This window comes from Lampris incognitus, chromosome 13 (genome assembly GCF_029633865.1).
Source record: "Lampris incognitus isolate fLamInc1 chromosome 13, fLamInc1.hap2, whole genome shotgun sequence".
In the NCBI taxonomy this organism is placed as follows: Eukaryota; Metazoa; Chordata; class Actinopteri; order Lampriformes; family Lampridae; genus Lampris; species Lampris incognitus.
Genome location: NC_079223.1, coordinates 48,470,552 through 48,497,638, shown reverse-complemented (window position 1 = coordinate 48,497,638; position 27,087 = coordinate 48,470,552). Strand labels below are relative to the sequence as shown.

The following is a 27,087-nucleotide window of genomic DNA, read 5'->3' as shown; positions in this document are numbered from 1 at the left end:
AACCATTAGAGCATTAGAAACCCTGCCGGGAGGAGATTTTTCTTGCCACCAAGTGATATTACAACACGTCACTTGGAGGCCAGCAAAAACTCTGTTTCACTGCCATGCCAGAGATGCAGATATGACTGGGAACAGCTGCAGGTGTTTTTCATGTGCTATTCCTGTTGCAGATGGACAGGTAAGCTTTAAGAATAACTTTGCACTTGTCTCATTCTCTTTGCGTTTTCATCAGGCATTCTGAACACAGAGCAGTCAGCAAAATAAGTGTTCCACGTCAGCCTTGCTGTCTTGATAGATACTGCTGCACACTGCCGTCTCAGTGCAGGATGTGTGGTACAGCTGCTTTGATATTAATATCAGTGTGAGAAATCAATCCTTTTTCAATTTCACAAGTTTGACTTGTCATTTTTGGTATAGATGGATTGTTGACTGGATAAAGTCATCCAGAATATCAATAGAATCTCTTTCAACTTTATTTATTTATTTATTTATTTATGTATTTTTGTGTATCAGTGTGACAGTCATTTCAACAAACAGTAGATCTCCAGAGACATAGAATACTGGTCAAGAGAAGGGCCGTGTTTGGCTCGGTCAGTGTTGAGATACAAAAAGAGTGAGACACAGGAAACTGACATTTCTAACTCCCGCTGTCGTCGTCTGTTCTGGACAGACACCTTTGAGATGGTCTCGGAGGATGAGGATGGGAAGCTGGTCTTCAAGGTGAACTACCACTACATGTCTCAGGTGAAGAATGCCAGCGATGCCAACAGCGCCGCCCGTGCCCGCCGCCTGGCCCAGGAGGCCGTCACCCTCTCCACCTCCCTGCCCCTCTCTTCCTCCTCCAGCGTGTTTGTCCGCTGCGATGAGGAGAGGCTGGACATCATGAAGGTACCATGTCCAAACGACCATCTAAATAGATTTTCTAGAACATATTTTTAATGCAGTTCCACAGAGTCGCCTTGACAGAATTTTGCTGATTGAGTTTTATTGACACCGAACTCTGCCGCTGTAAGACTCGAAGGAGGCATTTCTAACTCATGCTCGTGAGTGCCATTAGCTGCATGTTGCTTTGTTAGCTTTTCCAGCAGCTTGCAGCTGATTGGTGTCTGTGAGAAATGCCAAGTGGGTGAAGTGAACAGTGTTAAGACGTCACGTGATACTCTTGTAATCCTTATTTGCAGCCCTAATTGGCACTTGGATCTGCCACTGCCAGCATGGCCCCAAGTTGACTGGAGGGAGAAAAAGCAAACTAAATGACTTTTGACTTCACGGTGTAGAGGACTGGATAGTGGGTTATAACAACTGAGACCCCTCTGGTTAGATTTTTTCTGGTATATTCAGGTTATTATGTTTATTTATACAAAGCGGCATGGTGGGCGGGACGGTGGTGCAGTGGTTAGCGCGGTCGCCTCACAGCAAGAGGATCCTGGGTTTGGGTGTCCGGGTAGCCTACCAACACGGGGATCACAGGTTTGAATCCCCGTGTTACCTCTGGCTTGGTTGGGTATCCTTGGCCGTGTCTGTGGGTGGGAAGCTGGATGTGGGTATGTGTCCTGGTCGCTGCACTAGCGCCTCCTCTGGTCAGTCGGGGCGCCTGATCGGGGGGAGGGGGAACTGGGGGGAATAGTGTGATCCTCCCACGCGCTACGTCCCCCTTGTGAAACTCCTCACTTTCAGGTGAAAAGAAGCGGCTGGTGACTCCACGTGTATCAGAGGAGACCTGTGATAGTCTGCAGCCCTCCCCGGATCAGCAGAAGGGGTGGAGCAGCGACCGGGAAGAGTGGGGTAATTGGCCGGATACAATTAGGGAGAAAAGGGGGGGAGGGTTTAAAAAAAAAGATCCTCTGTTCGAGCCCCGGGTAGTCCAACCTTGGGGGTCGTCCTCTGTGTGGAGTTTGCACGTTCTCCCCGTGTTTGCGTGGGTTTCCCCCGGGGGCTCCGGTTTCCTCCCACAGTCCAAAGACATGTAGGTCAGGAGAATCGGCCGTACTAAATGTCTGTGTGTGGGCCCTGTGATGGCCTGGCGGCCTGTCCAGGGTGTCTCCCCGCCTGCCACCCAATGACTGCTGGGATAGGCTGCAGCATCCCCCAACCCTGAGGGCAGGATAAGCGGTCTGGATAATGGATGGATGGACTCTAACCATGTGTAAAAGGGACCAGGCATCCCAGTAATGTTGTGGTTGACAACGTTACTGGGATGTTCAAGCTGCTTCAGGATAGGACCTGAAGCAGCTTGAACCACGTGAACTTCACAGCTGGTCACAGAAAGTGTGGTGAGGCCGAAGGAGAGCTTCCTTCATCGGATGAGGGCGCTTTGTGCTGTGCATTGGTTTGTAGTGTACAATTTGGCATTCAAACCTGTGGCCCCCCTCCAAAGACTTGTCATTGACAACTTTTGCTCATTCCACAACTGACATTTAATAAATGGCCTTCGCCTCACAGTGTGATGAATGGCAAAGTCTCCTTTGCCAAATGTCAATATCCTCATCTGGATCTGCAAAAGAACACATCGACTCTGAATGAGGAGCGACGTGAACAGAATAGGAGCCCCTCTCGTCTGGAGGAGGTGGACATCTGGTCTGTGACGGGTCAGAGTGCTTCCTCGTTGGCGCCCCGCATTACTGCATCGGTACCGCCCTGCGTTTTCTCCCCCAGTTCTGTCACATGCAGTGATTTGAAACAGTCCGTTCAAGGCTGCCGCTCCCTGTGTGACCCAGTTGACAGGGCGCTGGAAGAGTCTGAACAGTACCAGCAGCCCTCGATGAGAGGGTGTGGGTAGGAGTCGTTGTGCTTGTTTGCTCTGGGGGAAATGCATAGCCACCGAGCTTCCCTACCATGTTTTTCTTTTTTAAACCTGCCCCTCCATTTCCCTCTCCTACCCCATGAAGACAGTCAGTTGACTGTTGTTCTTTTTATTTTATTTATTTATGGAATTTTCCCCTTCTTTTTCTCCCCAATTGTATCCGTCCAATTACCCCACTCTTCCGAGCTGTCCCGGTCTCTGCTCCACCCTCTGCCAATCCGGGGAGGGCTGCAGACTACCACATGCCTCCTCCGATACATGTGGAGTCACCAGCCGCTTCTTTTCACCTGACAGTGAGGAGTTTCACCAGGGGGACGTAGCGCGTGGGAGGATCACGCTATTCCCCCCCAGTTCCCCCTCCCCCCTGAACAGGTGCCCCGACCGACCAGAGGAGGCGTTAGTGCAGCGACCAGGACACATACCCACATCCGGCTTCCCACCCGCAGACACGGTGTCTGTAGGGACCAAGCCGGAGGTAACATATGGATTCGAACTGGCGATCCCCGTGTTGGTAGGCAACAGAATAGACTGCCACACCGCCTGGACGCCCCCATGTTCCCATTTCTATTCTATCCCTTTTTCTGCCTGAACATGGTGTCAGCCATCTTAAGTCACCTCACAAACAGCAGCTCAGTAGTTCTGGATTCAGAGGACTTTTTGTGTGTTAGATTAAAAAAAAAAAAGAGAGAGAGAGAGAGAGAGAGAGAGAGAGAGAGAGAGAGAGAGAGAGAGAGAGAGAGAGAGAGAGAGAGAGAGAGAGAGAGAAGCACCAAGTATGCTTTACAAAAGGTCTCAGAGCAGCGGGTTTCAGATCTGATTAGCGCTGCCACTGTCGGAGCTCCCTGCGAGCTGGCTGCTGTTAAATTGTGCCCCCACCTCCTGCTGCCACCCCCTAGTCAGGGCACACCATCCTTGAGCCTGAGTACCTGTGACTGGCTAATGACCCTGCCGGCTCGGGAGAAGGTCCTCCCATCAGCACACGCAAGCAGCAAAGCAAAGAAGAAAGGCAGTATTGGGGGTTGGGGAGGGGGGGTGGGGGGGTTGCTCCTCACGAAAATGATTTACCCTGCGCATCACAGAAACCGTGACCTGCATGGGAAAGCTGTCTCCATGTTCAGAGTCGAGTCCATTTCAGCTGGAACGCCGTGATTAGCAAGTTGAAAAGAAATTAACCCCTTTAAATAATGATACACATGAAAGCCATTCTTACCTCAGCCAGGACATTACAGCGTGAAGAAGTATTTACTCCAGGAATTACAAATCATTGAGCAAAGCCAGCCATGTGTTGAAGTGCATTATGGGTTAGATGGACGATGCTCTGAATCCTCGCTAACAGCTGGCAAGGAGATGTTTCTGTTTTAGAGACTATTCTTTGACTACACCAGGGGTCTCAAAGTGCACCGTGTAATTATTCTATTGTATTTTCTGCCTTGTTGTTTGATTAATTACCTAATTTCATCCAGTGAGGAAATGGGAATTTTGTTGCACGAGGCCAAGAGGTGACGCTAGAACCAGTCTTGCTCACGTCTCACCTTCATCGAGATGGGTTTTGTGATGAAGAACGTAGTTCTGACTCTACGAAGTTTATAAAGTGGTTGTCACCAGCTCTTTATAAACGATTTGCTGTTTACTTCGTCAGAACCTAAACCCTTTTCCCAATTAACCCCCTTTCAGTGTGAGATTAATAACACCCCCCCCCCCGGACTTCTAGTGTTAAAGGCTTTGTCGTCTTGGTATTCACAGGTTCTCATCACTGGCCCCGCCGACACGCCGTACGCCAACGGCTGCTTTGAGTTTGATGTGTATTTCCCCCAAGACTATCCCAACTCCCCCCCGCTGGTCAACCTGGAGACCACCGGGGGCCACAGTGTGCGCTTCAACCCTAACCTCTACAACGATGGCAAAGTGAGTAGAAAGACTTGAAGATTCTGAGTGTCAAGACAGATTAGAAATAATGTACAGCAGGGATGAAATACTGTACAGCAGGAATGAAATACTGTACAGCAGGGATGAAATGCTGGACAGTAGGGATGAAATACCGTACAGTAGGGATGAAATACTGTAGAAGAGGGGTGAAATACTGTACAGTAGGGATGAAATACCGTACAGTAGGGATGAAATGCTGTACAGCAGGGATGAAATACCGTACAGTAGGGATGAAACACTGTACAGCAGGGATGAAATACCGTACAGTAGGGATGAAATACTGTACAGCAGGGATGAAATGCTGGACAGTAGGGATGAAATACCGTACAGTAGGGATGAAATGCTGTACAGTAAGGATGAAATACCGTACAGTAGGGATGAAATACCGTACAGTAGGGATGAAATGCTGGACAGTAGGGATGAAATACCGTACAGTAGGGATGAAATGCTGTACAGTAAGGATGAAATACCGTACAGTAGGGATGAAACACTGTACAGCAGGGATGAAATGCTGGACAGTAGGGATGAAATACCGTACAGTAGGGATGAAATGCTGTACAGTAAGGATGAAATACCGTACAGTAGGGATGAAATGCTGTACAGTAGGGATGAAATGCTGGACAGTAGGGATGAAATACCGTACAGTAGGGATGAAATGCTGTACAGTAGGGATGAAATACCGTACAGTAGGGATGAAATGCTGTACAGTAGGGATGAAATGCTGTACAGTAGGGATGAAATGCTGGACAGTAGGGATGAAATACCGTACAGTAGGGATGAAATGCTGTACAGTAGGGATGAAATACCGTACAGTAGGGATGAAATACCGTACAGTAGGGATGAAATGCTGTACAGTAAGGATGAAATACCGTACAGTAGGGATGAAACACTGTACAGTAGGGATGACATACTGTACAGTAGGGATGAAACTGTACAGTAGGGATGGGCATGGTTAGTCGTTTAATCAGTCAACTGAAACAGGTCCTTAATTGAAATGTCAATGTCTTTACCGAAATATCAACTTTTTTTGTTTTGTTTGTTTGGGTTTTTTTTTTCTTTTTTCTTTTTTCATTAGCTTAGCTGTTTAAATTGATGTTTTATAAAAAAAAAAATGAAACACCTTTTAAAGGGAGTATTCTGTTCAATGTTAATTGGTGGTTTGGTTTGAGTTTAGTAGTGGTATCTTGAGGTTTGGGAAGAAGTGGTAAACATGGCGGCAGCACCAAAGGGAAAATGCAGCGGCATGTGGAAATATTTTGAAGAGATTGATCAGCATCGCGTTCAGTGCAATATATGTGGCATCAGACTTAGTTATACTAGTTAAACGACTACAACGAGAGATCATGGGCAACAAAAGATATCATGGGCAACAGAAGCACAAAGCTGTCGATGAAGGAAAACAAGCGAGTATGGCATCCTTTGTTACCATTAAATGCAAGTGTGATTCCATTAGACAAGAGCAGATAACACAGCTCATCACTGCAATGATTACAAAAGACACGTTACCCATTAATTTTGTTGAGGGAGGCCTACCAACATGGGGATCGCCAGTTCGAATCCCCGCGTTACCCCCGGCTTAGTCCGTCGTCCCTATAGACACAATTGGCCGTGTCTGTGGGTGGGAAGCCAGATGTAGGTATGTGTCCTGATCGCTGCACTAGCGCCTCCTCTGGTCGGTCGGGGTGCCTGTTCGGGGGGGGGGGACTGGGGAGAATATCGTGATCCTCCCACATGCTACGTCCCCCTGGTGAAACTCCTCACTGTCAGGTGAAACTCCTCACTGTCATGTGAAAAGAAGCGGCTGGTGACTCCACATGTATCGGAGGAGACGTGGTAGTCTGCAGCCCTCCCGTGGGTGGAGCAGTGACCGGGACGGCTTGGAAGAACTGGGGTAATTGGCCAAGTACAATTGGGGAGAAAAAGGGGGATAAATCCAAAAAAAGAGAAAAAAGGGTTGTGTATTTGTTTGACCGGGCGTTGTTGCACATTTTGAAAGTCTAGATATTTTAATATTTAGATATATTAATAAGGTGTAGCACTTGGAGCTGTTTTATTGACTTGAAACAGTAAAACTGAAAGCATTTTGTTGTGTGCTGTGGTCTACCATGTCAGCACGAGCTTTACAGGCTATTAGACATGTAAATTTACTGGTTAGCTGATCAAACCCCACCAGTAACTGAACAAGGAAAATAACTGAAAATGCCCATCCCGGCTCTATACAGTGGTTCTTATCTTGAATCAGTTGACTTCTCTGATTTATTAAAGCAATGCAAACTTCACACAGCACAGTTGCACTCAGACCTGTGTGGTGACGGCACAGTGACGAAAACACAACCTGACTGGAAGTCTATCTAGTGCCTTTTATCAAACTCGATGTTGAGGTACAATACATTAAAAAAAGAAAGAAATTAGGTTGTCTGAAAACCGTGTCAGGGTCTGTCATGTAGGTGAGCCAATTTAACCCCGGCGTGTCCAGAGACGTCACCGAGCTTGTTGCGTTGCAGGGACTTGACATTTGGACAGGACTGGCAGTCCCTCCAGGCTGCTGCTAAGATGTGTGTTTATATTATGTATAGCTCTTCCCCTTTGGTGCTGGCTGCCTTCCTTTGGCGAGTTGTGGTGAAGGTGCGGCAGCCTGCCACGTCTGCTGCTTCTCGTGAGGCAGTCTCTGACAGTCCACGTGTCTTCTCATAATGCACCCAGGCAGCTGCTATAAGAATTACCTTCGGCTTGACACATGAATGACATGGCTAGTGGGGAGAGGAACTGGTCCTCTAGCGCACAGATGAGTCATGGGGAGGGATTTGGGAGGGATGGAGTGATGGATAGGTGGACAGACAGGTGGATGGATGTGAGATCAGTGTGGATGGCTTGTTTTACTGGATAAACATGTTGATGTTTTGTGTTTGTCTTACAAAGGTGTGTTTAAGTATCCTCAACACGTGGCATGGGAGACCAGAGGAGAAGTGGAACCCACAGACCTCCAGTTTTTTACAGGTGAGACACAGATCAGGTAGGCAGCTGTGGCTATGGATCATGACAGTTGTGGCATGAGCCTTTTAAAAGTAAAAATTAGAGGGCATCCGGGTGGCGTGGCGGTCTATTCCGTTGCCTACCAACACGGGGATCGCCAGTTTGAATCCCCATTACCTCCGGCTTGGTCGAGTGTCCCTACAGACACAATTGGCCGTGTATGCGGGAGGGCAGCTGGATGTGGGTATGTGTCCTGACTAGCGCCTCCTCTGGTCAGTCGGGGTGCCTGTTCGAGGGGGAGGGGGAACTGGGGGGAATAGCATGATCCACGTGCTACTCCCCCTGGTGAAACTCCTCACTGTCAGGTGAAAAGAAGCAGCTGGCAACTCCACATGTATCGGAGGAGGCATGTGGTAGTCTGCAGCCCTCCCCGGATCGGCAGAGGGGGTGGAGCAGAGACCAGCACGGCTCCGAAGAGTGGAGTAATTGGCCAATTGCAATTGAGGAGAAAAGGGGGGGGGGGGTCCAAAATAGAAAAAAAAGTAGAAATTAATCATTGCTCTTCCATTAAACTACAAGCAGTCTTTTTTTAGCCGTGGTGGTTTTTGTCATGGTGGATTCTCATTTACGTGCAGCTGTCGCTTTGCCTTTATTAACACGTTTCTGTGTTCATCCCACTAAATGAGACCTCCGTGGTCTGCTCTTCCTCATACACACTGCGGAGTTTGAACACACGGATGTGGGGCTTAGCTGGAAACAGTCTTCTTTTGGCTATTTGAAAATGCACACTTCAAGCCACACTTTTTCAAACGACTCATGCCGTCCGTATCCTTTTACAAAACTCATTTTATGACTCCAGCTTTTCATTTATAAGAACTGGGATGGAGGATGGGATTAAAAAGAGCAATAAAAACCATTTGATTTTGAAATGAGGGCATTTGGGGGCACAAGGAGGAAAGCATCTTAAAGATTTTAGAGAAGAGGATCACCTCCCCCATGTACACTGTATTTTGAAGTTCCCATGAACCACAATCTCCCAGGACCTGGAGAGGTCAGAGTATTAGCTCCATCGCTAAACAGAAAGCTCAGGGTTGGATGTAGTTCCTTGACAGCTAAGAAGAGTCAACCCTGGGTTTTTACTGGGATTGTATTTCCTCGGTGTGGAAAGATGCATTGTTCAATATATTCAGAAAGCAGTCTTGAATGTGGGACAGTGATCTTCCTGTGCATTGACACGGCATGTACCTGGAATCATGTCAACGGGAATGGGTCTCACAGAGCCTCACGCAGTGGACATGCATGTAGCCAGTAAGAACGCATGTCTGCGCTCCGCTTATGTGCATTCAGAGGCGACGGCTTTGCATTTCAAAGGTCAAATATGGTTTCCTATTTCGCTGCAGTGTGGCGCTGATATAATAATGCTGATTGGGGCTAGCAGTGAATTGGGTAATTATGATTGGGGCAAGATGTCTATGGGTAGCAATAGAGAAATGGGGGGGGGGCTGTACACGTCAGGGGAGAGATAACCGTTGTGATTTGGTGAGATGATTTGTGATACACATTGCCACTGCCAGAAGTACATACAGTAACTAGATTGTTGTGGTTAGCTTTTGGTGTGCAAGAAAACTTGGGGGCAGGGGAAGGAGGCAGTCTCAATCTGATAAACTACACTATCAATCTTATGACGTACACGATCACAGTTGACCTGGCTCAACACATTGACTGATTTAGTAGACTCCAAGCCCGCACTAAAACTGTGCCTAACAGGCTCTGTAATTTCCGGCGGCCCACCATACCTTAAATCCGTAGTGTCAAACCTTCTGTAAGCAGCTATCTGTAATCCTGGATAGAAGAGCAGCACTTTCCCCAGTAGGGTGGAGGCTGTCCGCTTTCAGCAGGCAGGGTTGCCCCCAGAAGGAGGGCCAGTTATCTTAAGAATACAAAACTCCGCTCTTTACAAAACTAAGCCAGCTAGCGGTTCAGTGAAGCTAGCAAGAGGAGACTTACTACCTAGCTAGTAAGTTAGCTAGCTAGTAATTTACTAGTAAGTCTCATCAGTGCCGCTCACGGTCGCAGGACCAGATAGAATTAATCGATGCTGACTCATTTTCTGGCGAGGTCACAAGTCCTGGCTGTGTTTTTGTGTGTGACCTCAGATTGTTTCATCCTAACATCATTGGTGCCGACATGAATGTGCGTCGTGTGCCTCGGTACCCTGTTTCTATCTACATGATGCCAGCACCCCAGTATTTTTTTATAGTTTGCAAATCACATCAGATTATACAATGAATAACAATTAATATAAAACACGGCAACCTCCCCCCCTTCTCCCTCCCATAACTCATCCCGATCAACTGAGTAGGGACATAAAAAAATACATATATAGAGAGAGAGAGAGAGAGAGAGAGAGAGAGAGAGAGAGAGAGAGAGAGAGAGAGAGAGAGAGAGAGAGATTAGAAGAATTTTAAGCAAAAAGTAAATTAGATAAATAAAGGGTGTTTCTTAAATCAGTGTACAAGATCTTGATGGTACCCTACTCTCTCAGAGCTTGCTCCTGCTGAAGCGGGTTACCAGCATTAATATTATGCCTTAAGAGGTACATAAAGGGTCTCCAGATAGCATAAAAAATATTATGTTTACGTCTAACAATATACGTTATCTTTTCCATTGACATGTTTGAAGCCATTTCTTTAATCCACATGCCAATTCTTGACCCATTATAATGTTTTCCAGTTATGAGCGTTTAGCTTGTAATATACACATGTCTATGAATTTAAACTCTGCTTTGTAAGTGATGGTTGATAGGATTTAAACCCAAATTAAAAAGCTTAGGATCCAATGGTAATTTCTTTGGTAAAATTTGATCAGGCCGCTCTGATGGCCGAGTGGAATAAACCGCCGTTCTTGCAGTCCGCTCGTCATGTGGCTGGGAGGTTCGTATCCCAGACTTGCCGTAACCGGTCACGGCCAGAGCGTCCACGGGGTAAGGCATTCATTAGGCCACCCTTACCCGAGGGATAGTGGGTGTAGATCGGTGTAGTGTTCGGGGACCCGTCGTTCTCCAGCAACCCCTCTGGCCCATCCGGACGCCTGCAGCCAAGCAACCGAAAGCATTCTCCCTACGTCTCCTTCGCGGCCTGAAGGTGATGCAATCCATGCAAGGCTTCAGCGTATAAAATAGCGAGAGCAGCCGACACAAGTCTGAAGGAAGCTGGTGTTACGACTATCTCCTTCCTGTGGAAACGTGAGCCAGGGGAGTTATTCGACAAGAGTTCCGGCCATATGCCATTGGGTTAATCGAGTGGGATAAGGGGAAAAACTAGAAAAAAAAATTTTTTTTTTTATCAATTATATTAATAATATCTAGCCAAAAGGATTTCACTTTCACACATTCCCCCATACAGTGGTATAGTGTCCCTCCTCCCTCATTACACTTGACGAACTTGTGCAGTTTAACAGGACATATGCAAGTACGCATCAGCCATGTGTACTGTATAAGTTTCAAGCTACTGTTAGGTGTCTTCCTCTGAGCCTTCCTGCATGTCTTACTCCAGTCTTGTAAAGATATTTCATCATCTGTCTTCCTTCCACGATCGCAGTGTTGATTCCAAGGATTCATCAGAGCCAGAGTCAAACAAAGATGAGATTAAACCTTTCTCCTAGCAGTGTCCTATAATGAGGAAATGTATGGTTTTGAGATAAGGATATAAAGTTCCCAATTTGAAGATATTTGGAAAAAGTGATTCTTTGGAATGTCATATTTAGTTGATATTTCTACAAAGGACATAAGTACTTTAATCTTCACTGTACATAACTTGCACTTTCCTTGACGCTTTTTCAGCCCATAACCGAAATCCTGAGTCACATTTCCCTGATTTAAAGTTAACGTTACCCCAAACAGGACTGAAGCATGACCAGGAGAGGTTTATATTCAAATATTTACAAGTGTCAAACCAAACTCTAATCCTATTCAATACAGTAGGGTTGTCTGTATTTTTTCTCAGGTATTTGCGATCTGCTGAATACAAATACCAGTGCAACGGTCAGCTTCGCATAACAGAACAAGATTCTAAATCCATACAAGTGAGAGGGTGCTCAGATGAAAAATAAAACATAATGGACCGCAGTTGCGCTGCCAGTAATACCACTGGATGTTTGGGCTTTTAAGGCCTCCTCAGTCATACGGTAGATATAATAAAGATAGATGTAGTCTGGGACATTTATTTTGCCAAATAAAGTTGGTAAACAATTTCTTAATTCTGGTAAAAGATGTCCAACGTTCTACTGATGAGGTAGTAGCTTCCAGAATTGGGTCATAATTTATCTGAGCAATCTTACTCCCCTCAGGGATATTTTTATACCCAGGTATGTGGAATTAGTCATTGGACATAGTGTGGCAGGATGATGAAAAACACGGGGGCGAAGGCGAGTTTGAACTTTATTCCTCAGCTCCACAACCAAGCTGAAACAGGAACAACCTTGCACCAGAGAGCCCTGGATCGTAAACCACGCCCCCAGCTCACAGCCCTGCTGGGTGAGAGGCATAGCCCCTAGTGTCCGCCACCCGAACACCCAGAAGGGACTCCTGGAAAGAAAATCAGTTTCTCACTGGAGGCTTAAGCAGTCTGCCATAACGGCTGCGCCGTCCCTCAGGTGAAACACAGTCCAGTGCCGGCTGAGAAGCAGAATGCTGAACCCGTGAAGACACTGCCGGGGTCCTGGAAGGAGGGCGACCCCGACAGGGAATGTGGGCCGGAAACACAACTTCGTCTGCCACCCTATGCGCCGGTTTAAGCCTATCAAGCATGACATGCTCCCTACGCCCACCCATATTCAGCACAAAACCCTTAGGACCTGTCTCAAGAACCCGAAATGGGCCATCGTATGGGGGTTGGAGGGGCGAGCAGTGAGCATCATGCCGTACAAAAACAAAACGAGCCAACATGAGCTCCGCAGGCACGAACGACCGCGGAAAACAGTGATGAATGGAGCCTGGAACCCGAGTGCTGTCGGACAAAATAGGATAAACGGCCGGACGGGGTCGAGGAGCGGAACTCCCAGGCAAAAATTCCCCAGGGACGCGGAGCAGCTAACCGAGCACCAGCTCAGCGGGCAAAGCATCGAGGTCCTCCTTAGGAGCCAAACGCAACCTGAGCATAACCCGAGGTAAACAGTCCACCCAGTTACCTTCCGAGAGCGCAGCGCTCCCTTGAGCGACCGGTGAAAACATTCACACAAGCCGTTAGCCTGCCGGTGGTACGCGGTAGTGCGGTGTACCTGCACACCCAAGGATCGCGCAAGTGCCGACCAGAGCTCTGACACGAACTGGGGGCCCCTGTCTGAGGTGATATCTGACGGAGCGCCGAAACGGACGACCCAGGAGGAAAGAAACGCGCGTGCAACATCCGAGGATGTTGTGGAGGACAGAGGGACAGCCTCTGGCCACCTGGTGGTCCGATCTACCATTGTGAGCAGGTGCATAAAACCCTGTGAAGAAGGTAGAGGGCCCACCAGGTCCACATGCACGTGGTCGAAACGTCTGGCCGGGATCGGAAACGGTTCGAGGGGCAACTTAGTGTGCTGGTGGACCTTAGCGCACTGGCACGCCACACATGCAGCTGCCCACCCCTTGACGTCCTTGCGGAGGCCAGGCCAGACGAACTTGGAACCGACCAACTTCACTGACGCCCGAACTCCAGGGTGCGAGAGGGAGTGAATCGATTCGAAAACTCGACCGCGCCAGGCCACTGGAACAACAGGGTGGGGACAGCCGGTGGAGACATCGCAGAGGAGGGCAGGACTGCCTTCCTGCATCACAGCGTCCTCTAGCTTGAGGGAGGTACGTGTCGACCTAAGGGTAAGGACGTCCGGGTCGCTGGGCTGGTCCGCAGCCATAGCGGAGAAATCCACACCGAGGTGCACAGGACACACAAGCACACGCGACAGACAATCAGCAACAGGGTTGGACTTCCTGGCCACATGCTGAATGTCCATTGTGAACTCAGAGATGGCCTTCAGGTGGCGCTGCTGACGAGCAGACCACGGCTCAGTCACCTTGGACATGGCGAAGGTCAGCGGCTTATGATCCACATAAGCTGTGAAGGAAGCGACCCTCCAGCAGGAAGCGGAAATGCCGGGTTGCAAGGTGCAGTGCCAGCAACTCCCGGTCAAAAACGCTGTACTTGCGCTCGCTATCCCGCAGTTTGCAGCTAAAAAATGTGAGTGGCTGCCACGCATTCGCCACACGCTGTTCAACCACAGCCCCCACGGCTATGTCAGACGTGTCGGTTGTTAAAGCTATGGACGCCGTGAGTGTGGGATGGGCGAGGAGGGCAGCGTTAGCCAGGTTGCACTTAGCTCCGTCAAAGGCCTGGACCCGTTCGGGAGTCCAGTCGACAGGGTCGTTAGCCTTCTTAAGCCGCATGGCTTCGTAAAGTGACTGAAGGAGGTGGGCAGCGCGAGGGAGGAAACGGTTATAGAAATTCACCATGCCCAAGAATTCCTGCAATGCCTTAACAGAGACTGGGCGGGGAAATTCCGCCACCGCTTGCACCTTAGAAGGCAACGGGACCGTGCCTTGTGCCGAAATGCGGTGACCCAAGAAGTCAATCACCGGCAATCCAAACTGACACTTGGCCGGGTTGACTATCAGGCTGTGTTCGTCCAGATGATGGAAAACCTGTTTCAGGTGCGCCAGGTGCTCTTCAGCTGACGGACTGGCCACTGATATGTCGTCGAGATAAACGAACATGAAAGCAAGGTCACGCAACACCGAGTCCATCAGCCTCTGTAAGGTTTGCGCTGCCCCCTTCAAGCCAAAAGGCATGCGCATGAACTCAAAAAGCCCAAATGGGGTGATCACTGCGGTCTTGGGCACGTCCTCTGCACGCACGGGAACCTGATGATAGCCGCGCACCAGGTCCACCTTAGAGAAAATAGTGGTACCTGCCAGGCGTATGGAAAAGTCCTGTATGTGTGGGATAGGGTGGCGGGCATTGGCGGTGACGTTGTTCAGGTGGTGAAAGTCGCCACAAGGCCGCCACGACCCATCCGCCTTGGGCACCATGTGAAGCGGCGAGGCCCACGGGCTGTCGGAACGCCTCACTATACCCAGACGCTCCATGATGGCGAACTCCTCCTTAGCTGTAGCCAATTTTACCATGTTGAGGCGCCGCGCGCGCGCAAAAACTGGCAGTCCCACCGTGGGAATGAAATGTTCTACCCCGTGTTTAGCAACCGCGGCGGAAAAGGCAGGTGTAGTCACCGATGGTAAAATCCACTAGCAAACGTTGAAAAACATTCCCTAATGCTAAAAAGTTAGCGTGTGTTAACGGCCCGGCTCCCCCTGTCTCGCACGGAAAAGTGGCGAAAGACACAGCATCAATTAAACGCCGGTTTGCAACATCAACCAGCAGACCATTAGCACACCGAAAATCCGCGCCGATAATAGGAACAGTAATGGCGGCCACTACAAAGTCCCACTCAAAATGGCGCCCGTTGAAACAAACAGTCACCAACCTTGTGCCAAACGTCGCAATGGATGAACCGTTAGCTGCACTCAACTGTGGGCCGCCACCTTCGGCCGACCTGTCTGTCTTAGCAGGAGGGAGTAGGCTCTTTTGCGAGCCGGAGTCCACCAGAAACCGTCTTCCTGATATTGAGTCCTTAATGAAGAGCAGCTCACTACATCCACCAGCGCCCACAGCTGCTACTGAGCGCTGGCCCTGGCGTTTCCCGGCGCCTCAAACGTGCACGGAGGGACGCAGTGCTTAGCCTTGCCGCCGAACCGCTGGTGGAAGAAACAGAGGCCTCTCCCGCGCCGTCTCCAGGCAGTCACTCCAGCCACCACTGCCGGGTCCGCGTCTTCCGACGCCGGCTGCAGAGGCTCCGATGCCACACTCTGCACAGAGAACCGTCTGGTAGCCAGCAGGACCCGATCGGCCTCCTCAGACAAACCTCGGCAGTCACCAGCGGCCAGACACGGGGAGTTAGCCAAAGCCGCGCGCACAGGAGACGGGAGCTGGCGCAGGAAAACGTGCGGGGAAAGGAACCCTCCTTCGTCCGAGCCTAGCAGCTACAGTATATTGTCCATGAGATCCACAGCCGTCCCGTCGCCCAAACTGGATAGGGTAAGGATCCTATCTGCCCTCTCTGCAGCAGACAGGCTGTACCTCCGGAGCAGAAGATGTTTGAGGGCGACGTATTTACCGTGTTGCGGGGGGGGGGGCGCAACAGCTGCATGGCCCGGCGTGTGGACTGCTGGTCCAGCACAGCGACGACCAAATAGTATCTGGAGTCGTCCGCGGAGATTCCACGCAGGTGGAACAGCGCCTCGACATGCTGGAACCACGAAGCCGGGTCGCTCTGCCAGAACTCTGGGAGCTTCACAGCCGTGGCGAAAACGGCCGGCTGTGAGAGTTGGGGCGGCGTGGCCGAAGTGGATTCACACTCTTCTTCTGCTCAGAACATGTTCAATTCGGGGTCACCAATGTGGCAGGATGAGGAAAAACACAGGAGACGAAGGTGAGTTTGAACTTTATTCCTCAGCTCCACAACCAAACTGAAACAGGAACAACCTTGCACCAGAGAGCCCGGGAACATAAACCACGCCCCCAGCTCACAGCCCCGCTGGGTGAAAGGCATAGCCCCTAGTGTCCGCCACAATAGAAGCATAAACATGGCTTTTTCCTCTCTATGTCATTAAGTAACATAGATGATTTTGAATGATTAACTTTGTATCCAGATATTTTTCCAAATGTTTAAATGAGATCTAGGAGTGCAGGGATAGAACTCTTTAGATTTTTTGGGAGCAGATTTACATCATTGGCAAAGAGTGCTATTCTATGTTCTGAATGACCTTCTTGAATTCCATAAATGTCACGATACATCCTCACCACTATAGCAAATGGTTCTATTGCAAGAATAAATAGCAATGGTGATAAAGGACTTCCTTGCGGGCAACCTCTAGAGATGTTAAAAGGTTTAGAGACCACATTATTGGGGCAAAACTTCTTCAGTGAGCCCAGTACAAAGCAATCTAACCCATTTACAAAATGTACCCCCAAAGCCAAAGCTGGTACGCACCTCAAACAGATAAGGTCATTCAACGTGGTCCAAGGTCTTCTCTGCATCAAGTGAGAGTAAGGCCATGTCTGTCGCCTCTCTCTGGCTGTATAAAATATTGAGCACTCGTCTGACATCGTGAAAGTCTACCTTGAATAAATCCATTTTGGTCCTCTCCTACCACCCGAGCAAGCAGGCTCTCCAATCTTCTTGCAAGAACTTTGAAACGTATTTTTATCTGAATTTAAGAGGCTAATTTGGAGCATATTTTCACATTTTGTGTTTGGTTTTCCTGGTTTGGAAGTAATGCCATTAGTGCATCCCTCATGGATGTGGGGAGAAGACTGTTCCTGAAGGACTGCTGAAACATATCCAAAAGGGGTGAAAGTAATTTAGACTAAACATTTTTTTTAAATATCTATAGGGATGCCATCTGGACCCGCTGCTTTTCCAGCCTGCGTACAGCCAATCTCCTCTGCAACTTTCAGTTTTGTGAATTCTCCATTTAATGCTCTACCATCCTCTTCAGAAATTCTAGGAATATTTAGGTTGTTTAGGAATTGTGTCTGCATATCCAGGCTGGAAGAACACTCGGAGCTATACAATTTCCCATAGAAGACCGTGAAGGCCTCATTAATCTCTGTTGGGTCCACTGTAGTTCTGCCATGTGAAGTTTCAGTGCAGTTAATAGACCTTTGTGTTTGTTGTTGTTTAATGCGCCATGCTAAAAGTTTCCCCGGCGTTTCTCCCTGGTCATAGTAGGACTGTTGGAGTCTCATTAAACTGACAGCTGCATTGTTAGCTGACACTTCACTGTACTGTGATCTAAGTGGGAGTAGTTTTGCATGTGCATCTATAGAGCTAGGCCTGTTGTTGGTAGTTATGTGTTTCTAGTTCTGTTATTTTCTCATCTAACGTCTCCATTTCAAGTTGAACACTTTTTTTTTCTTTTTTTGTTTTGAGTAGGTAAAACAAATGATCTGACCTCTAATAAACGCCTTGAATGCCTCCCATCTTGTGCTAGCAGATGTTTGGGAAGTGTTGCATTCAAAATGAAGTCAATTTGTTTATTTAAAAAAATCTATGAAATATGGGGTCCACAAGCCACCCTGGTTGAAAGCGCCATTTCGGGGGATGACTCACAAATTTAATATCATTATAGCTGCATAGTTGGATAAAACCATACTGCTATAATGGCATTCATCAATTTTGGAAACAAATAGTGCTGAGACTAAAAAGTAGTGTATATGTGAGTAAGTTTTAGAAGTGCTGGAATAACAGGAATATTCTCCCACATTTGGTTTTCCATGTCTCCAAATATCCAACAAATTCAGTTCGTTCATAAAATGGTGTGTTGTCTTCCTGGATCTGGTGTGAGTATTATCCAAACTGGATGATTTGTCTCTCAATGGGTCTAACGTGCAGTTAAAGTTGCCAGCTGTTATGTGTTGGCCAGGGAGATCTGAAACAGTCAGAAACAGATTATATAGAATTTAGGATCATCTTCATTTGGGCCATGCACATTTATCAGATTTATATTTTCAAATAATAAAGTACCCTGGACCATGATATATCTACCAGCAGGTCCTCAACTTTATTTCGGATCTGTAGTGGGTGGGACAGATTTGTGAATTAGTATCATAACCCCTCTGGCATGGGTGGTGTAGGGAGCAGACAACACCCAGCCCTGCCATCTTCTTATTTTGGAGATATCCCCACTCAGCAGGTGGGTTTTGTGGCAAGGAAACTATTTTTGACTGCAACAATTTTATCCTGCTCATCACTTGTTTCACCTTTGTAATTTTTCTCAAACCCCTACAGTTCCTCGAGGTACATTTTACCTTCCAACTATTAGACATTAGTTATATAATATATCCTCAAGAATCATTTTAGTGAAATACATTAAAATACATACCGTTGACTCGCAGCTACTAGTCTGACGCAGAGGTGAGGAGACCGGCTGCTGATCTGGGCTGTGACTTAGGCTACTCACCAGCCCTGACAAAGGCAATGTTCCTCTGCCCGCTGGCTTCCTGTTGTTGGCCACGGCTTTGGATGGCCTCTGCGATTATCTTAAGCACCTGGTCATGTCGCCAGCGGTATCAGCCCTCTCCCAGGGCTGATGGGCAGCGGCTGAGGATGTGTCCGAGTGAACCTTTTCCAGGGCACAGAGGACATGATGGAGAATCGGTCTTGCCCCAGAGATGGAGATTTGCTGGGCTAGGTAGAACATCATACACAGCTTGGACCATGAACTTGATCCACTGCAGTTCTGCCAGCCAGATATCTGCCCAGGATATCGTCCTCTGCAGCACACCCTCCCACCTCTCCATGCTCCCTGCTGCCACATGTCCACCATTCTGCTGGTCCTTTCCTCCTTGACACCTACCCGCACCTCCTCCAGGACTAGATGGCATCTGTCCTTGCCATGGGCCTTTTCATAGCGAGGTTGTGGGATGGCTCCCAGCCCTGCTCGTGCAGTTGCCACCGCGCCCACCAAAGCTTTCATGTCTCACCTGAGACGCTGCCATCTCCGGGCCTTCCTGGGCTCTCCACTTCCTGCCTGTCTGCACCATAATGCCTGCTGATGCCACTCTAGCGTGTTTGGAGTCCGGATGCGCAAATGTGTCCACCCCCAGCGGCGCACATACGCTGTTTCATGCTTGGTGAAAAGCAGAGAATGCCTTGCACCTTTCCACATGCAGCGAACAGATCCACCTCCGCTCTGCTGAACCTGCTCCAAATCTGGGAGAATAGTTCGGGATGAAGGCCCCAGTCTCTGACGAGGGCCCCCTCTCAACACAGTGTCCAACTCTCTGATCAGCTGACGGGGAGTGTACACCGCTCTGATGTTGAGGTGTGTGTGAGCTAGGGCTGTCGATGGATATTCCAAACTGGAACATATAACCGAATTGTTAAAAAAAAGACATTGGAGCGTGAAAATTAATATTCGTTTGTGGGGGGGGGGAAAGCAGCATTTCCGCGATTGTCTGCCTCACAAATTGTCGCGGGGGCCTTGGCCGCAGCACTGAATACGCTGCATGATGGACAGGAGTCACACAACGTCACTTTCACTGCTTGAAAATGAAATGTAGGTCAAGCTGAAACGAGCGACTAATTCGACAACAACCATGTGGTAAAGATGGCAGCGAGTTCACAACCCAACCCGGCCGCACACACGGTGGTTTTCACTCCGAACAATCTAAGAAGCCTGCTTTTCCAGTTGTAATAGCGCTTTAATGTAAATTATCCCTCAGGGTAAAGTTTCTTTGTCACATTTCTCCAAATTATGTGCCTTAATTTTATTTAAAGGAGAACATTACAGAAGTGTAGGCTACTGTACTGACTGACTAGATAGTGAATAATGAATACTGACGCTTCATGCACTGCAGGAGCCCAGTGCTTTATTGTTTCCAGTTTCATGTAAAGGCAAAGATAATTGTTGTTCCATGTTTAGCACAGCTCGCTCAGAGCGTTGAGTGTCCGTTCTATATACCGTAAAACTTGAATTAATAGCCCATACTTTTATGTACTGTGCTCACTGAATACAACTGGCCCGTATTCGGGACAGGAGTCGGGAGCTTTAATTCCTTTCACACAGAACTCTTATTTAGCAAAGATAGAAAAATACTATCAAATTGTTTATTTAAACCACTATGAATATTACCTAATTTGTATAGAAATTAAGCCATCGAATAACACATCAATTACGACTCATTCGTCTTGCTCCAACCACAGCACAGAGAGAGAGCGAGAGAGAGACAGGTCTATGGTCTGTCAATGAAGCTGCACGGTATAGGATGTTATATTATTTGTTGATTTTGTAATGTGTACGTACTAGGCAGATCTTTTAAAAGACATGTTTATGTTGAAATAAATAGAGTAGTTATGTCTCTCTTTGTATTGGTTTTCCCTCTTATGGACATAATGCGCAAAAATATATATTCTCCCCAATTGTACTTAGCCAATTACCCCACTCTTCTGAGCCGTCCCAGTCACTGCTCCACCCCCTCTGCTGATCCGGGGAGGGCTGCAGACTACCACATGTCTCCTCCATACATGTGGAGTGGCTAGCCGCTTCTTTTCACCTGACAATGAGGAGTTTCACCAGGGGACGTAGTGCATGGGAGGGTCACGCTATCCCCCCGCCCCCCAAACAGACGCCCAGACCGACCAGAGGAGGCACTAGTACGGCGACCAGGACACATACCCACATCTGGCTTGCCACCTGCAGACACAGCCAATTGTGTCTGTAGAGATGCCCGACCAAGCCAGAGGTAACACGATGATACCCGTGTTGGTAGGCAACGGAATAGACCGCTACGCTACCCGGATGCCCTCGAACATCGTTTTTGTCCAATTTTGACAGCCCCTAGCGTGAGCCCACCGCAACAGCCGTCTGGCTATGCTGAGAAGCTGCACTGAATGCACCCTCCCTCTGGCGATTTATGTAGGCTTCTGCAGTCTTGTTGTCTGTGAATCAACACATGTTTGTTCTGCAGCAGCAGGGTCAAATGGTGTACTACTTTCCACACTGTAAGTAGCTACAGCGAGTTTATGTGGAGAGACATGTGAGCCAGCCACTGTCCCCCCAACCACCTGAGACAGGCACGTTCCTCCCTACCCTGAGAGCGACGCATCTGTGAATACGGAGATGTATGACGTGGCTCTGCCCAGAGGCACCCCCACTGACAGGATGTGAGGATTTCTCCAGTAGGCTAAATCTGAACCTACGGAGGGAGGAATGCAAATCATGCATCTCCGCTAACACATGGTGGTGTTGCACTGGTGAATGAACCATCTCAGTAGTCTCCTGATATGGAGGAGGCCTGGGGGAATCGCAACATGCCCCACCGCCATCCTGCCCAGCAGTCGCATGACAGAGAGAGCTGTCACCACTTTGTGAGGTGTGACACGCATGAGAAGAGCCGCCAGCGCCTCCACTCTGTTGAGAGTCTTGCCCTCATGTTATCTGATTTCAACTCCACTCCCAGATAAATGACAAGTTGAGAAGGAAGCAGAGAACTTTTCACCCAATTTATTGTGAAGGCCAGACTTCACAGATGCAATGCTGACATTGTCATTTGCAAGGCGGCTTCCTTCCTGTAGCGGGCCTACCAAAGCGGGTCGTGCAGTTAAAATAATATTCTCATCCCTTTCTTGCCTAACAGCTCCAGAACCATCTCCACACATTTGGAAATGATGCATGGAGCCAGGGAGTAGCCGAACGGCAGGCGGTTGTATTGGTACTGTACTCCCTGGAATGAAAAACGCAGGAATTTCCTTCTTCCAGCACCAGTTTCATCGTCTGCATGTGAAATGGTCTGTTCATTATCGATCTGTTAAACAGAGACAGATCAAGGCTGGGCCTCAGTCGCCTCATCTATTTCAGGACCAGGAAGTAGCGAGAGTAAAAACCTTGATTTTCCTCACCCTGGGGAACTCTGGCAATGATGTCTTTCATCAAGAGCTCTTGCAGATCCAATTGGAAAGCGAGGCAATGTTCCTGAGATGACAGGAATGTCTCTAGTATCCCACTGGGGAGAGGCGAACTGTAGTGTGTAGCCTCAGTTTATTAGCCATCTCATTCTACAGTTCACTGTAGATACACTCCACCACTTGGAGAAGTGCTCTGACAGCAGGCATGCATGAGTCTGTTGCGCTGCAGTTGCCATGTGAGTGAGCCAAGCCAGAGCCCTCGCCGCCAGAGCGGGCAGTTTTCAATGTATACCAAGCCCTGGAAAAATCCCACAATACCACAAAAAAAAAATCCCACAATACTACTGAAATGATTGGAATTTATTTGCAGACATAGAGCTCGCATGCCTACAGACCTGCAGGGACTGTGTATCTACTCGTTTCTCTGCTCATGTTGGGGCGTCTCCTGTTTATTATTTACCTCCTCCCTCTTGGCAACGTCTTCCGGCACTATGGTATTCATTTCCACTGCTATGCTGATGATACGCAGCTTTGTGTTCACTAAACCCACTTCCACTCCCCGCTCCAGTACCTCAATGCTTGTCTACATGGTGTGCAGAAATGGATGACTAACAACTATCTGAAATTCAGCAGTAGTAAAACTAAGCTACTCCTCATTGGCACTAAATCTACACTCTCAAAAACGAATATTTGCTCACCCCCCACCACATCTGTCTCCACTCAGGCTAAGAGCCTTGGTGTTATCCTAGATAGTACCTTTGCATTTTTCAGTCATATAAACAATGTCTCCTGGATTGCCTTACTCCATCTGCAAAACATCTCCATACTGCACCCTGTTTTCTTCTAAATTTATTTTAGATTTTTCTCCCAATTTAGTAGCCAATCAATCCCTATTTTTTAGCTCAAACTCCCACCCTCGTACTGCATGCATTCGCCCACTGCTTCTCTCCGGCCGGCAGTCTCGAAGGAGACGCCTCCCCACTTCCGTGACAAGGCGACTCCAGGCCGAACCACTGCTTTTTCCCACACACACAGACGCATTCATGTGACGAACACAAGCCGACTCCGCCCCCCTCCCGAAGACAGCGTTGCCAATTATTGCTGCTTCATCGAGTCCGGCCATAGTCGGATCTGACGAGACTGAGGCGCGAACTCCAGTCCCCAGTGGGCAACTGCATCGACACAAAGCCGATGCTTAGACCGCTACACCACCGCGGACCCTGACCGCGCCCTGTTTTAACACAAAACGCCACAGAAGTCTTGGGCAAGGCTTTGGCTTTGGTCACATCACACATTGACTACTGCAGTGTGATCCTGCAGGCATCCCCAACAAACTTATTCACCGACTTCAACTCATCCAGAATTCTGCAGCATGGATTATTACATGTGCAAAGTCCACTGACCATGTCTCTCCCCTGCTGATTCAATTACGTTGGCTTCCTGTGTCACAGCGGATTCATTTTAAATTATTAACATTCAAAGCTCTTCATCATCTATCCCCTGCTTATCACACAGACCTCCTTCAGACTTGCACTCCATCTCGCTCCCTGCGGTCTTCACCAGCAGGTCTATTGGCACTACCAGCCATCAACGTCAGCGCAATGGCTGCCAGGGCTTTCTTTCTCCCGTGCTGCACCCAAACTCTGGAACTCCATTCCCCGTCACGTCCGCATACTGGACTCCATTACAGAATTCAAAACTGCTCTTAAAACCCACCTTTTTAAGCTAGCATACTCAGTTTCCGTCCATTATCTGAGCCACTTATCCTGCTCTCAGGATCGCGGGGATGCTGGAGCCTATCCCAGCAGTCATTGGGCGGCAGGCGGGGAGACACCCTGGACAGGTCGCCAGGCCATCACAGGCATGCTGACTTTAACAGCATCAGATTCATCTGATGTGTGCTCTTTTGCTTATTATGTGTTGTATTATTAGTTTATTAGTATTATTATTTCAGCAAGGAGCGTCTCCATAACCTAATGTGAAAGTCACTGGGTTTTCACAAGAAGTTAGTTTGAAGTCTGATGCTGTGCTGACTGTTGATGCTAGGACTGCGACAGCGAGCAGGCGTCCGTATATAAGACATGTATTTCTTTTACTCAGCCAGCAGTCAGATGAACGCTTTCTGCATGTAGCACACTAGCTTTTTGCTAGCGGCTACTAGTTGTTTGGTAATAATAAAACTGTAAACTATGGATTTAGCTAACGTTTAAAAGTTCAGCCATGTGTGCGTCATCCACACAAATGACGAAAATTAGAACACACACATCACAAGAAGTTTAAATCAGTTGCTGGACCAAAAGGAGACTAACATGACATGACTTTGTGGATGTCCTAGTAAAATGCATATTAGGGGGCTACAAACAATGTCCGGACCTTTGTTTATCTTCGACACACAGTGCAGCGTAAACCTCTTTTCTAATCTGGACTTCGAGTCCGACCAGGCTCGCGTGAGTCCCCCCTTGCTCTGGCGGCATAAACTGAAGTGTGGTGCGGGTCGCCTCACCCCGACGTCCATGCGCATTTGAATTTTGAACTACTGCAAGTGAGCCAGTTCCCAGGCAAACTTAGTAGGCTATCAAGATAAACAGATATTACAGGTAGCATAACAACCTCAGCAGGACAGAATCTATCTTCCTGCAAACTGGGATGACACTCTGGTGTGTAATGGTGTGACATGGTGAACATACTGGGACATCATAGCAGCTATGTCTCACAGCCACTGCCTGTCACTAGCTAACAAACAATACAAACAAATAAAAAACGCTAAATAAGGGGTCAGGGTGGCTGGCAGTCTATTCTGTCGCCTACTAACATGGGATCCCGGTTCGAATCCCCGTGTTACCTCCGGCTTGGTCAGCTGTCCCTGAAGAGACACAATTAGCTGTGTCTGTGGGTGGGAAGCCGGATGTGGGTATGTGTCCTGGTCGCTGCACTAGCGCCTCCTGTGGTCAGTCGGGGCGCCTGTTCGGGGGGGGACTGTGATCTTCCGAGCCGTCCCGGTCGCTGCTCCGCCCCCTCTGGGAGGATCACGCTATTCCCCCCAGCCCCTCCCCAAACAGGCGCCCCGACCGACCAGAGGAGGCGCTAGAGCAGCAACCAGGACACATACCCACATCCGGCTTGCCACCAGCAGACACAGCCAATTGTGTGTGTAGGGACGCCCGACCAAGCCGGAGGTAACACGGGGATTTGAGAGCCCCGTGTTGGTAGGCAACAGAATAGACGACCATGCCACACAGACACCTTTTCTTTTTTTACTTTTTATGTGGGAAAACCATGTTAAACAATGTAGTAATCGTCTCTTTTAAACTTTAAAATGTGTCTGGAGGGGAACTTCGGTAGTGAAGGAACATCTGAAAGAAGGGAGTCAGAGGTGGTATATATGTTTGCGTGCATGGGGGGGGTATGTATCCAGGGGGGTTGTTTATTTACATTCCATAGCAACATGATGGGCATCTAATTCCAACTGGGGTCTGCTGGGTTAAACCTAGGCAGCGTCTTGGCTGGTGAGCTCATTTTGTTGCTGGAATCTTCCTTGGTAGAATTGTGCTTCCTTTTCCGCCACCACATTCTCACAGCTCCCCCAGAGCCGGTTGGTAGTTCCTGGTTGGTTGGCTTCTCCAGCCACGAGCTCGCGGATAATCCTCCACACACCAGCGAGCGATGTGTTGATACGCGCCGTGGCCTGGACATGCTGTCACTGACTTTGCTGTGCAAGAAGTCATTTGTTATGTATACTGATTCAGCTGCAGACTACAAGCCAGTGTCCTTGGTCATGGCACCCTCCTTTTTCTATAATGCCCTCATTTGCAGGGTTTGAGAGTTCATACAGATGTCTCCATTGATAATCCTTCTAGTTAGTGTCTGCCGGATCAATAATGGAAAATAAGGGGGCTGGTGAGTGGGTGGGGAGGTGGCAGGGATGGAATCAAGTGGTTATCTGCTGGGATGGGTATCGGCTCTGAGATCTGGCAACCCGATTTGCGGGGGGGGGGGGGGGGGTCAAGTCTCTTCAGCTCCTTCAAGGGCGATTCATCCACCCTGCTTTGGCGTGAGCAGGCAGTCAGACCTCCAAGCTGTCTGTTGTCCTTGTTTGGTAATATAGGTAATGTAATGTCTGGGAATGGCCAGAGTGATGGAGGGAGACGTGTCCCCAGTCTCCTTGAGACAGGCCAAGGCATTAAATGAGTCGTCGCTAAAGATATATTGAAGGAGATGTTTTATGGCACTGAAAAAAAATTCCTTAATTTTGTCAGACACTCCCTCGGTGTCCTCCACTGCCAGGCTCATCTGCATGCCTGTGCAGTGCTGCTCTTCCCCACACTTCAGTCTCCTCCTCCTCCTCCTATCGCTCTCACCCTGTTTCTCATGCTATTCTCTTTTCAGCCATTTTCAGCACACACTTGCACACACACACACACACACACACACACACACACTCTAGCCATTCTGTTCGCCTTTCACTACCTCTGCTTAACCGCTGCCCTGGTCTCACTGGTCTCAGTGCAGATTTATTAGCATGCAGGGACAGAAGCCATCAAATAAAGTCAACCAATATGTCTCTTTCTTCTTGTTCCCACTCTCCCTCCCCTCCTCTCCTCCCACTTTCCACTCGTCCCCAGGTGCTGGTGTCGGTGCAGTCTCTCATCCTGGTGGCTGAGCCCTACTTCAACGAGCCGGGGTACGAGCGTTCACGCGGCACCCCCAGTGGCACCCAGAGCTCCCGGGAGTACGACGGAAACATCCGGCAGGCCACAGTCAAGTGGGCCATGCTGGAGCAGATGCGCAACCCCTCACCCTGCTTCAAAGAGGTGTGTACACCAGTGCTAACATTCGCTCCTTTCAGCCCCCCCCCCCCCCCTCCAGTGGAGTCCACCCTTCTG

At 48.7% G+C, this 27,087-nt stretch overlaps 1 protein-coding gene across 1 annotated transcript in view; it reads left to right on the top strand.

Moving 5' to 3' along the window:
• The window catches only part of birc6 (baculoviral IAP repeat containing 6), a 274,230-nt gene that overhangs the window by 221,901 nt on the left and 25,242 nt on the right, over positions 1 to 27,087 (top strand). The window contains exons 68-71 of the mRNA XM_056291274.1: positions 671 to 888; positions 4,547 to 4,708; positions 7,649 to 7,726; positions 26,827 to 27,015. Coding sequence (XP_056147249.1) covers positions 671 to 888; positions 4,547 to 4,708; positions 7,649 to 7,726; positions 26,827 to 27,015 — 647 coding nt within the window. The remainder of the gene's footprint in view (positions 1 to 670; positions 889 to 4,546; positions 4,709 to 7,648; positions 7,727 to 26,826; positions 27,016 to 27,087) is intronic.